The 13,411-nt window shown below is 41.8% G+C and overlaps 1 protein-coding gene across 2 annotated transcripts in view; it reads right to left on the bottom strand.

The window, feature by feature from the left end:
• The window catches only part of LOC139757891 (alpha-2-macroglobulin receptor-associated protein), a 92,408-nt gene that overhangs the window by 17,002 nt on the left and 61,995 nt on the right, over window positions 1-13,411 (bottom strand). For both annotated transcript variants that reach the window (XM_071678812.1, XM_071678811.1), the window contains exon 6: window positions 10,892-11,048. In XM_071678812.1, the coding sequence (XP_071534913.1) occupies window positions 10,892-11,048 (157 nt within the window). The remainder of the gene's footprint in view (window positions 1-10,891; window positions 11,049-13,411) is intronic.

Here is a 13,411-nt window from a genome sequence, read left to right as displayed (position 1 = left end):
ATACTCATTCCATCTCCTCACATCACCACTACTTGTGATTACCTCCCAATTAGCTCTCTTCACCAATGTTCCCATTTGTTCCCTTGTCTTATGCACTTTATTTACCTCCTTCCAAAACATCTTTTTTTTTTTATTTGCTTTATCATTATTATTTGGCTTTGTCGCTGTCTCCCGCGTTTGCGAGGTAGCGCAAGGAAACAGATGAAAGAAATGGCCCAACCCACCCCCATACACAATGTATAAACACACACACGTCCACACACGCAAATATACATTCCTATACATCTCAATGTACACATATATATACATACACAGACACATACATATATACCCATGCACACAATACACACTGTCTGCCCCCATTCACTCCCATTGCCACCTCGCCACACATGGAATACCATCCCCCTCCCCCCTCATGTGTGCGAGGTAGTGCTAGGAAAAGACAACAAAGGCCCCATTCATTCACACTCAGTCTCTAGCTGCCACGCAATAATGCCCGAAACCACAGCTCCCTTTCCACATCCAGGCCCCACACAACTTTCCATGGTTTACCCCAGACGCTTCACATGCCCTGATTTAATCCACTGACAGCACGTCAACCCTGGTATACCACATCGATCAAATTCACTCTATTCCTTGCCCACCTTTCACCCTCCTGCATGTTCAGGCCCCGATCACACAAAATCTTTTTCACTCCATCTTTCCACCTCCAATTTGGTCTCCCACTTCTCCTCCTTCCCTTCACCTCCGACACATATATCCTCTTGGTCAATCTTTCCTCACTCATTCTCTCCATGTGCCCAAACCATTTCAAAACACCCTCTTCTGCTCTCTCAACCACGCTCTTTTTATTTCCACACATCTCTCTTACCCTTACATTACTTACTCGATCAAACCACCTCACACCACACATTGTTCTCAAACATCTCATTTCCAGCACATCCACCCTCCTGCGCACAACTCTATCCATAGCCCACGCCTCGCAACCATACAACATTGTTGGAACCACTATTCCTTCAAACATACCCATTTTTGCTTTCCAAGATAATGTTCTCGACTTCCACACATTCTTCAAGGCTCCCACGATTTTCGCCCCCTCCCCCACCCTATGATTCACTTCCGCTTCCATGGTTCCATCCGCTGCCAGATCCACTTCCAGATATCTAAAACACTTTACTTCCTCCAGTTTTTCTCCATTCAAACTTACCTCCCAATTGACTTGACCCTCAACCCTACTGTACCTAATAACCTTGCTCTTATTCACATTTACTCTTAACTTTCTTCTTTCACACACTTTACCAAACTCAGTCACCAGCTTCTGCAGTTTCTCACATGAATCAGCCACCAGCGCTGTATCATCAGCGAACAACAACTGACTCAATTCCCAAGCTCTCTCATCCACAACAGACTTCATACTTGCCCCTCTTTCCAAAACTCTTGCATTCACCTCCCTAACAACCTCATCCATAAACAAATTAAACACCCATGGAGACATCACACACACCTGCTGCAAACCTACCTTCACGGAGAACCAATCACTTTCCTCTCTTCCTACACGTACACATGCCTTACATCCTCGATAAAAACTTTTCACTGCTTCTAACAACTTGCCTCCCACACCATATATTCTTAATACCTTCCACAGAGCATCTCTATCAACTCTATCATATGCCTTCTCCAGATCCATAAATGCTACATACAAATCCATTTGCTTTTCTAAGTATTTCTCACATACATTCTTCAAAGCAAACACCTGATCCACACATCCTCTACCACTTCTGAAACCACACTGCTCTTCCCCAATCTGATGGTCTGTACATGCCTTCACCCTCTCAATCAATACCCTCCTATATAATTTACCAGGAATACTCAACAAACTTATACCTCTGTAATTTGAGCACTCACTCTTATCCCCTTTGCCTTTGTACAATGGCACTATGCACGCATTCCGCCAATCCTCAGGCACCTCACCATGAGTCATACATACATTAAATAACCTTACCAACCAGTCAATAATACAGTCACCCCCTTTTTTAATAAATTCCACTGCAATACCATCCAAACCTGCTGCCTTGCCGGCTTTCATCTTCCACAAAGCTTTTACTACCTCTTCTCTGTTTACCAAATCATTTTCCCTAACCCTCTCACTCTGCACACCACCTCGACCAAAACACCCTATATCTGCCACTCTATCATCAAACACATTCAACAAACCTTCAAAATACTCACTCCATCTCCTTCTCACATCACCACTACTTGTTATCATCTCCCCATTTGCGCCCTTCACTGAAGTTCCCATTTGCTCCCTTGTCTTACGCACTTTATTTACCTCCTTCCAGAACATCTTTTTATTCTCCCTAAAATTTAATGATACTCTTTCACCCCAACTCTCATTTGCCCTCTTTTTCACCTCTTGCACCTTTCTCTTGACCTCCTGTCTCTTTCTTTTATACATCTCCCACTCAACTGCAATTTTTCCCTGCAAAAATCGTCCAAATGCCTCTCTCTTCTCTTTCACTAATAATCGTACTTCTTCATCCCACCACTCACTACCCTTTCTAATCAACCCACCTCCCACTCTTCTCATGCCACAAGCATCTTTTGCACAATCCATCACTGATTCCCTAAATACATCCCATTCCTCCCCCACTCCCCTTACTTCCATTGTTCTCACCTTTTTCCATTCTGTACTCAGTCTCTCCTGGAACTTCCTAACACAAGTCTCCTTCCCAAGCTCACTTACTCTCACCACCCTCTTCACCCCAACATTCACTCTTCTTCTCTGAAAACCCATACAAATCTTCACCTTAGCCTCCACAAGATAATGATCAGACATCCCTCCAGTTGCACCTCTCAACACATTAACATCCAAAAGTCTCTCTTTCGCGCGCCTGTCAATTAACACATAATCCAATAACGCTCTCTGGCCATCTCTCCTACTTACATACGTATACTTATGTATATCTCGCTTTTTAAACCAGGTATTCCCAATCACCAGTCCTTTTTCAACACATAAATCTACAAGCTCTTCACCATTTCCATTTACAACACTGAACACCCCTTGTATGCCAATTATTCCATCAACTGCCACATTACTCACCTTTGCATTCAAATCACCCATCACTATAACCCGGTCTCGTGCATCAAAACCACTAACACACTCATTCAGCTGCTCCCAAAACACTTGCCTCTCATGATCTTTCTTCTCATGCCCAGGTGCATATGCACCAATAATCACCCATCTCTCTCCATCAACTTTCAGTTTTACCCATATTAATCGAGAATTTACTTTCTTACATTCTATCACATACTCCCACAACTCTTGTTTCTGGAGTACTGCTACTCCTTCCCTTGCTCTTGTCCTCTCACTAACCCCTGATTTTACTCCTAAGACATTCCCAAACCACTCTTCCCCTTTACCCTTGAGCTTCGTTTCACTCAGAGCCAAAACATCCAGGTTCCTTTCCTCAAACATACTACCTATCTCTCCTTTTTTCACATCTTGGTTACATCCACACACATTCAGACACCCCAGTCTGAGCCTTCGAGGAGGATGAGCACTCCCCGTGTGACTCCTTCTTCTGTTTCCCATTTTAGAAAGTTAAAAATACAAGGAGGGGAGTATTTCTGGCCCCCCGCTCCTGTCCCCTCTAGTCGCCTTCTACGACACGCGAGAAAACATCTTTTATTTTCCCTAAAATTTAATGATACTCTCTCACCCCAACTCTCAATTGCCCTCTTTTTCACCTCTTGCACCTTTCTCTTGACCTCCAACCTCTTTCTTTTATACATCTCCCTGTCATTCGCACTACTTCTTTGCAAAAATCGTCCAAACGCCTCTCTCTTCTCTTTCACTTACAATCTTACTTCTTCATCGCACCACTCACTAGCCTTTCTAATCTGCCCACTTTCCACCTTTCTCATGCCACAAGCATCTTTTGCACAAGCCATCACTGCTTCCCTAAATACATCCCATTCCTCCCCCACTCCCCTTTATGTCGTTTCCTCTAACCTTTTTCCATTCTGCATTCAGTCTCTCCTGGTACTTCCTCACACATCTCCTTCCCAAGCTCCCCTACTCTCACCACTCTCTTCATCCCAACATTCTTCTTTTCTGAAAACCTCTACAAATCTTAACCTTTGTCTCCACAAGATAATGATCAGACATCCCTCCAGTTGTCCCTCTCAGCACATTATCATCTAAAAGTCTCTCTTTCACGCGCCTATCCATTAATATGTAATCCAATGGAGCTCTGTGGCCATCTCTCCTACTTACATACGTATACTTATGTATATATCTCTTTTTAAACAAGGTATTCCTAATCACCAGTCCTTTTTCAGCACAAAAATCTACAAGCTCTTCACCATTTCCATTTACAACACTGAACACCCCATGTACACCAATTATACCCTCAAATGCTACATTATTCACCTTTGCATTCAAATCACCTATCACTGTAACCCGGTCTCGTGCATCAAAGCTGCTAACATACTCACTCAGCTGCTCCCAAAACACTTGCCTCTTATGATCTTTCTTCTCATGACCAGGTGCATAGGCACCAATAATCACCCATCTCTCTCCAACCACTTTCAGTACTACCCATATCAATCAGGAGTTTACTTTCTTACACTCTATCACATACTCCCACAACTCCTGCTTCAGGAGTAGTGCTACTCCTTCCTTTGCTCTTGTCCTCTCACCAACCCCTGGCTTTACTCCCAAACCATTCTTCCCCTTTACCCTTGAACTTCGTTTCACTCAGAGACAAAACATTCAGGTTCCTTTCCTCAAACATACCACCACAATCTGAGCCTTCGAGGAGGATGAGCACTCCCTGCATGACTCCTTCTTCTGCTTCCCCTTTTAGAAAGTTAAAATACAAGAGATATTCACAAGTATTCGTTTATGTGTGGAAAAAATGGTCAATGGACATTATTTAATTATGCATTAATTGATAGGCAAGTAAAAGAGACACTTTTGGAGGCAATTGTGCTGAGGGGGCAGCTGGTAGGATGTCTGATAACTATCTCAGAGCTGCCAACCTTGTCAAAGAAAAAGAAAAAAAAGTGGCAAAAACAAGAAATTTTGAGTAAAGAAAAAAAAGGGAGGGGGAAATTTTGCATAACAAAACTTACAATCACATCCAATCCAAGCTGCACTTTCAATACAGGAAATTGTGGTGTCCAGTGCTCAAGCTGTTTTCTCCATTCATTTACCTAAATGTAGATAGTCCACAACTGTTCACTTTAAACCCAACAAAGTATCTCCTCAGAGGTGTTTCCTTTTTGGTCCTCAAACTAAGTCAGCAGAGGTTCTAATGTTTAATTGTCCACACATATTCAGTCCTGGCTGGAGGGCTTTGTTATAAGCAGTGCTTCCCTGTTTGCACTTCTCCAGAAGCCTTTCACTGAACTTCACATGATGACAAGTCATATGCGATAAGAACAACAACAAGCCAAAATATCAAAACATGAGGATCAAGTTTTCCCACGGACCTCTTCAAACTCTTTCATTTTGAATTGGTCGGTGTATAACTGATTTTCCTTATCATATCACTTTTTAAATGTTTTACACAGACATCTTTTGGCATCTGTTATGGCAATATGAAAATCTTCATTAATTTGTTAGAGATTAGCTGCACTAAATTTTGCAGGAAAGGAATGGGTATATATATAGTAGTTCATTTCTTTTTTCTTTTTCTTTCAAACTATTCGCCATTTCCCTGCATTAGCGAGGTAGCGTTAAGAACAGAGGACTGGGCCTTGAGGGAATACCCTCACCTGGCCCAATTCTCTGTTCCTTCTTTTGGAAAATTAATGGTCAAAGCCCAAATAAATTGATGTGATGATGTAACTTACGTGCTGAGGATATGATTATTCTAGCTGAATTTTAGTAAATCAAATTTTACTACTTTGAAGAACAGCAATACATGGAATGGAACTAGTAATTTCTTATCCAATTCTATACATGATAATTTTGCATGACTTTTTGAAGCCTCAGGAGGGCCTAGCCTAGGAGTAGGACTAGCATGGTTACACAAAGTTAAAGATATGATTGGACGGTAAGGCCAACCATGCAACAACTTTTGTGGTCATTTCCATAAAATGGTTGCATATTGACTGATGTCCAACTGTTATTCTGTACATTGCTTTAGTACTTGCATCTGTGACGAGAACATTCACTCTATAGTGAACAGTGCACCCTGTGAACATCCCATACATTAAATACACTAAGAAAAATCATACTGCCATATCTATCTCAAAAAACATAATAAATGTGGCAAAATTGTAATGGTTGGCATCCCTCCTATCTTGTGGAGATGATGAAGATCTGCAGAGATTATCAAAAAAGAGAGATAATGTCAGGGAGAAGAGAGTGGTAAGAGTAAGTATGCTTGGAAAGGAGACTTGTGAGAAGAAATATTAGCAGAGACTAAATGTAGACTGGCAAAAGGTGAGAGCAAGTGGGGTGAGAGGAGTGGATAAGGAATGGGAGGTATTTAAGGAAACAGTGATGGCGTACACAAAGATGAATGGACATGCAAAAGGTGGAAGATGTGCAGATCAGAAAGGGTAGTGAGTGGTCGGATGAAGAATTAAAGTTAAAAGTGAAAGAGAAAAGAGAGGTGTTTCGGTGGTAATTACCAGGAAGGAGTGCAAATGATTGGGAGATGTATAGGAAAAAGTGGCAGGAGGTCAAGAGGAAGGTGCAGGAGTTGAAAAACAGGGCAAATGAGAGAGTATCATTAAACTTTAGAGAAAATAAAAAGATGTTTTGGATGAAGGTAAATAACATGCGTAAGACAAGGGAACAAATGGGATCATCAGTGAAGGGGGCAAGTGGGGAAGTAATAACTGGTAGCGATGAAGTGAGGAGATGGAGTGAGTATTTTGAAGATCTGTTAGTCTTTATGATAGAGTGGCAGATATAGGGTGTTTTGGTCAGGTGGTGTGTGAAGTGAGAGGGTCAGGGAGAATGGCTTAATTATGAGAGAAAAGGTAGTGAAGGCTTTGTGGAAGGTGAAATCCAGCAAGGCAGCGGGTTTGAATGGTAATGCAGTAGAATTTATTAAAAAAGGAGGTGCCTATGTTGACTGAGAGGGTGAGGGCAGGTACAGAGCATCAGATTGAGGAAGAGCAGTGTGGTTTCAGAAGTGGTAGAGGATGTGTGTATTAGCTGTTTGCCTTGAAGAATATATGTGGGAAATACTTAGAAAAACAAATGGATTTTGTATGAAGCATCTATGGATCTGGAGAAGGCATATGATAGAGTTGATAGAGATGCTCTGTGGAAGGTAATAAGAGTATATGGTGTGGGAGGCAAGTTGCCTGAAGCAGTGAAAAGTTTTTATCGAGGATGTAAGGCATGTGTATGAGTAGGAAGAGAGGAAATTGATTGTTTCCCAGTGAATGTCGGTTTGCAGCAGGGGTGCGTGATGTCTCCATGGTTGTTTAATTTGTTTATGGATGGGGCTGTTAGGGAGGTGAATGCAAGAACTTTGGAGAGAGGGGCAAGTATGCCGTCTGCCGTAGATGAGAGGGCTTGGGAGGCGAGTCAGTTGTTGTATGCTGATTATACAGCGCTGGTGGCTGATTCATGTGAGAAACTGCAGAAGCTGGTGATTGAATTTGGCAAAGTGTGTAAAAGAAGAAAGCTGAGAGTAAATGTGAATAAGAGCAAGGTTATTATGTACAGTAGGGTTGAGGGACAAGTCAATTGGGAGACAAATTTGAATGGAGAAAAACTGGAGGAAATGCAGTGTTTTAGATATCTGGGAGTGGCTTTGGCAGCGGATGGAACCATGGAAGCGGAAGTGAGTCACAGGGTGGGGGAGGGGATGAAGGTTCTGGGAGCATTGAAAAATGTGTGGAATGCAAGAACATTATCTCGGGAAGCAAAAAGGGGTATGTTTGAAGGAATAGTGGTTCCGACAATGTTATATGGTTGTGAGGCGTGGGCTATAGATAAGGTTGTGCAGAGGAGGGTGGATGTGTTCGAAATGAGATGCTTGAGAACAATATCCACACGATGTGAGGTGGTATGATTGAGTAAGTAATGAAAGGGTAAGAGAGATGTGTGGTAATAAAAAGAGTGTGGTTGAGAGAGCAGAAGAGGGTGTATTAAAAGGGTTTGGTCACATGGAGAGAATGAGTGAGGAAAGATTGACAAAGATATATGTGTCAGAGGTGGAGGGAACGAGGAGAAATGGGAGACCAAACTGGAGGTGGAAGGATGGAGTGAAAAAGATTTTGAGCGATCGGGACCTGAACATGCAGGAGGGTGAAAGGTGTGCAAGGAATAGAGTGAATTACAACGATGTAGTAAACCGGGGTTGACGTGCTGGTGATGGATTGAACCAGGGCATGTAAAGCATCTGGGGTGAACCATGGAAAGTTTTGTGGGGCCTGGGTGTGGAAAGGGAGCTGTAGTTTCGGTGCATTATATATGACAGCTAGAGATTGAGTGTGAATGAATATGGCCTTTGTTGTCTTTTTCTAGCGCTGCCTTGCACGCATGCGGGGGGAGGGGTTTGTCATTTCATGTGTGGCAGGGTGGCGACAGGAATGGATAGAGGCAGCAAGCATGAATTATGTACATGTGTATATATGTACATGTCTGCATATGTATATATATATGTATAAGTTGAAATGTATAGGTATGTATATGTGCATGTGTGGACGTGTATGTATATACATGTGTATGTGGGTGGGTTGGGCCATTCTTTCATCTGTTTCCTTGAGCTACCTCACTAACCCGGGAGACAGCGACAAAGTATAATATTTTTTTTTTTTTTTTTTTTTTTTTTTAATACTTTGTCGCTGTCTCCCGCGTTTGCGAGGTAGCGCAAGGAAACAGACGAAAGAAATGGCCCAACCCCCGCCATACACATGTACATACACACGTCCACACACACAAATATACATACCTACACAGCTTTCCATGGTTTACCCCGGACGCTTCACATGCCTTGATTCAATCCACTGACAGCACGTCAACCCCTGTATACCACATCGCTCCAATTCACTCTATTCCTTGCCCTCCTTTCACCCTCCTGCATGTTCAGGCCCCGATCACACAAAATCTTTTTCACTCCATCTTTCCACCTCCAATTTGGTCTCCCTCTTCTCCTCGTTCCCTCCACCTCCGACACATATATCCTCTTGGTCAATCTTTCCTCACTCATTCTCTCCATGTGCCCAAACCATTTTAAAACACCCTCTTCTGCTCTCTCAACCACGCTCTTTTTATTTCCACACATCTCTCTTACCCTTACGTTACTTACTCGATCAAACCACCTCACACCACACATTGTCCTCAAACATCTCATTTCCAGCACATCCATCCTCCTGCGCACAACTCTATCCATAGCCCACGCCTCGCAACCATACAACATTGTTGGAACTACTATTCCTTCAAACATACCCATTTTTGCTTTCCGGGATAATGTTCTCGACTTCCACACATTTTTCAAGGCTCCCAAAATTTTCGCCCCCTCCCCCACCCGATGATCCACTTCCGCTTCCATGGTTCCATCCGCTGACAGATCCACTCCCAGATATCTAAAACACTTCACTTCCTCCAGTTTTTCACCATTCAAACTCACCTCCCAATTGACTTGACCCTCAACCCTACTGTACCTAATAACCTTGCTCTTATTCACATTTACTCTTAACTTTCTTCTTCCACACACTTTACCAAACTCCGTCACCAGCTTCTGCAGTTTCTCACATGAATCCGCCACCAGCGCTGTATCATCAGCGAACAACAACTGACTCACTTCCCAAGCTCTCTCATCCCCAACAGACTTCATACTTGCCCCTCTTTCCAAGACTCTTGCATTTACCTCCCTAACAACCCCATCCATAAACAAATTAAACAACCATGGAGACATCACACACCCCTGCCGCAAACCTACATTCACTGAGAACCAATCACTTTCCTCTCTTCCTACACGTACACATGCCTTACATCCTCGATAAAAACTTTTCACTGCTTCTAACAACTTGCCTCCCACACCATATATTCTTAATACCTTCCACAGAGCATCTCTATCAACTCTATCATATAATATATAATATGATATACATACACATTCATACTTGCTTGCCTTTATCCCTTCCTGTTGCTACCCCACCACACAGGAAATATGCGTATATGTTTATGTGAGTGGATGGGTCTTTCTTCATCTGCTCCTAGCGCTACCTCGCCAATGTGGGAAATGGAGATCAAGTGTAACAGAATAAAATAGTAAGTGGTTGTGTTTTACTTTGTTTCCTAGCACTACCTTACTAACATGGGAAGCAGCAATCAAACATTTCAAGAAACCATATGCAGCCACACTTCAGGCTTGGTTCACTCAGATAAAAGTATGAGAATATATTGGAAATTGTTGGTTACAGGGCACTGTTAGATAAAATAAAGCATAGCATTTTTACTATGCATCTCGGACCTGTTGTATAAAAGGCAAAGAGTTGGTTGGAAGAAAAGTCCATTCCAAGGAAGTTTATGTCCGGACATGTAAGCAATGCAAGCTAAATGTTTAACTTGAAAAGGGTTTTGTAAATCCCCAAACAATACAAAGAATACAGAGTGAAGTAAAACCATAACAAATAATTACTACCAATCTGCCAACAAGAGGCTGCAATGTGAATGAAAAGCAATCTTTGGCAATTCTATATCACTGGGAGTATAGAATCATCATGGAAACTTATAACTCTAAAGGAGTCTACACTTTCCTGCTGATGGAAGAAGCATACTCCTGGGCTGCTAAAGCCTTTAGAAAGGTCCTCGGAAATACCAGGACTTTCATAAAAACTGGTTAGGAGATAATCTTAAATAAACTACAAAAACATTTAAATGTGTATAACAGAATATACACAGTTGACATACATGTAAAGATTCCAATTCTTCTTGTGTGAAGTCCCCTCGGATTGCAAGTTTCCAAAGCCCTGCAACCTTGGGCTCAATGAACTCCTTACTGTCTGGTCCTGTTGCAGCTACCTTGTTTAAGCGATCATAACCTTCCTTCAGTTCTCTGTGCTTCTCCCTGATGAATAAGGAAATTCAGAAATAAATACATAATTCTATGGAAACTGATGCAACTGTGTTTCCTCCTGACCTACATGTCATCTACCACAGTACTGGTACTAATGGCAATAGATATCAACAGCATTTGAGACACTGTCTCAACACATTCACACACAAAAGCTAATTTAACACAACCCCCCACAACAACAAAATGCAGCTGGCCAATTTCATAGCAACAAACACAATGCCCTCAGAACAGTAACCAGCAAAAGATTTGGACAAGAAAAATAATCCCTTAGCATCCTCTATAACAATTCATCTGCTTCACTCTAAACTATGTCTCACCTGCATGGTCTCCCACACTCTCAAAAGCACATAAAACAAAGCGCAAACCACACAAAAAAAAAAAAGCATTCAGAACAACTACAAATCAAAAAAAAGATTCAACCAATTGAATCCCAACAAGCCTGGCATCCAATCATATGCAGATGCATTAGACCCCATCCATTCAAACCAGTCCATAACTGACAACCAACCTATCATTAGAACTAAAAAGCTTACCCTCGCCTCACAATTCACCAACCTCTACTCACAGATTCCCCCCGCCCCCAATGAATATAACACTAACAAAACACACATACTGAAATGACTTGATAAACACTAAAAAGACCCTCTCAACTCAGTTTTACACTCCACTCCACATCAGAAACCACAATCTCTAGGCAAACACAAATCATACTTTCCCATCTATTCTGTGGACATCATCCATCCTAGCAATGCCAAAAACACAATTTCAACATATCCTATGACCCTTCTTGCCCACAATATAACTACTTCTCAGCTGCTCAGCACTCTCCCAAATTAGACACATATGTATCATCACTACAGTTTATGACCTATGGTCCTACCCAGTGGTTGTGGCTGGCTTCCTCTGAACTGAAGGAGGCTCACAAAGACAGAATGGACTTTTGGGACAGTAAGTAAATAGTAGTGCTCTCAAGAAACAATTCTAAAGTGTAAATATATGTAAATAAATGTAAATACATGTATATATGCATACACAGTAACCACATAAATACATGTATATATGCATACACAGTAACCACAGAGTAATGTGTCATTTAGTGAATTTAAATTGTGAGGCTCACCCATATTGTACGTTCCACCACTTCTGCCTGGTGATTTATGTGTTAGCTTTGGCACTATACCAGAGCCATGTAAGTTATATTAGCTTGCTTGTTTGTCTATTCACATCCTTCACACTGACATGTATATTTTCAAAAATCAGTGCCATCAATGAATATGTTCAAAAGGCTCAACCCTATCCCCCCATCAACCCTCAAACCTCCTTCACCTCTACCCTGTCACCCCACCACCACCTTTGAAGGGCAATGTACACATTACTGTAATTCCACCTAAGTTATGTCAGCTTACTTTTTATACATATTCCTAAATTTTATATGTACTTCTTTCAATCTATAATAAGTAGTAGAAAATATGAACTCTTTTCTTGTCCAAATCATGACTACAAAATGAATCAACCAGCTTTTAAGCAATACCATAACTACTAGCTTATTCATCTGGAAACCCCTCAAGGGGGTGGCCACTGCAATACAGTCTCCATAACTAGTGAACTCCAGTGCCACTTCTTAGCCTTTAGTGCCTCACCCTTAACAGGCCACTGGAAGAGGGCACGTCTGGTGCAGAGTTTGCAGAGGCTCCTACATAATGTTTCTACCTAAATGTTCCTCCCTACTACTACTGTCTACTGCTCCTAACATTTTGCCACAAGACAGGACAAGCACATAATGCTCATCACAGGAAATCTGGAGTTACAAAACATGAGCTATTTGAGTTAAGTGTGTCAAGTGCTATGTGTGACAAGGAGAGATTATGTCTGTGGACAGAATGCCAGTAGTCCACATGTGGGTGAGGTCCACAAACACAGAATCTTTCTTGTCATACATAACATGTGACATCACTTAACTCATATAGCTCATTCCTCATAACTCTTAGATTTTCCTGTGCGGACCATTAGGTGCTCGCTCTGCATTTTGGCAAAATGTTAGGAGCAGTACATAGAAGTAGTAGGTAGGAACATTAAGGTAGGGCATTAGGAAGAAACATTATGTAGAAGTAGTCAGTAGGAACATTGCACTAGACTTGCCCTGTGCCAGTAACCTGTACAGGGTGAGGTATTAAAGGATAAGAAGTCGCCAGTTATGGAGATTCTATTGCCTGTGGCCACCCCTTTGAGGGAATTCCAGAAAGGACCTGTCATCAGAGACATGAAAAGATAGATAAACCATCTAAATATAACCTGTATAATTCTCCATGGAAGGAAGAACTCTTTACAAAGGGAATATTTGGAAATTTTGCTAT

The sequence above is a fragment of the Panulirus ornatus genome, chromosome 28 (genome assembly GCF_036320965.1).
Source record: "Panulirus ornatus isolate Po-2019 chromosome 28, ASM3632096v1, whole genome shotgun sequence".
Classification (NCBI taxonomy): Eukaryota; Metazoa; Arthropoda; class Malacostraca; order Decapoda; family Palinuridae; genus Panulirus; species Panulirus ornatus.
Note: the sequence above shows the minus strand (reverse complement) of the source record. Positions and strands in the feature narration are given on the sequence as shown.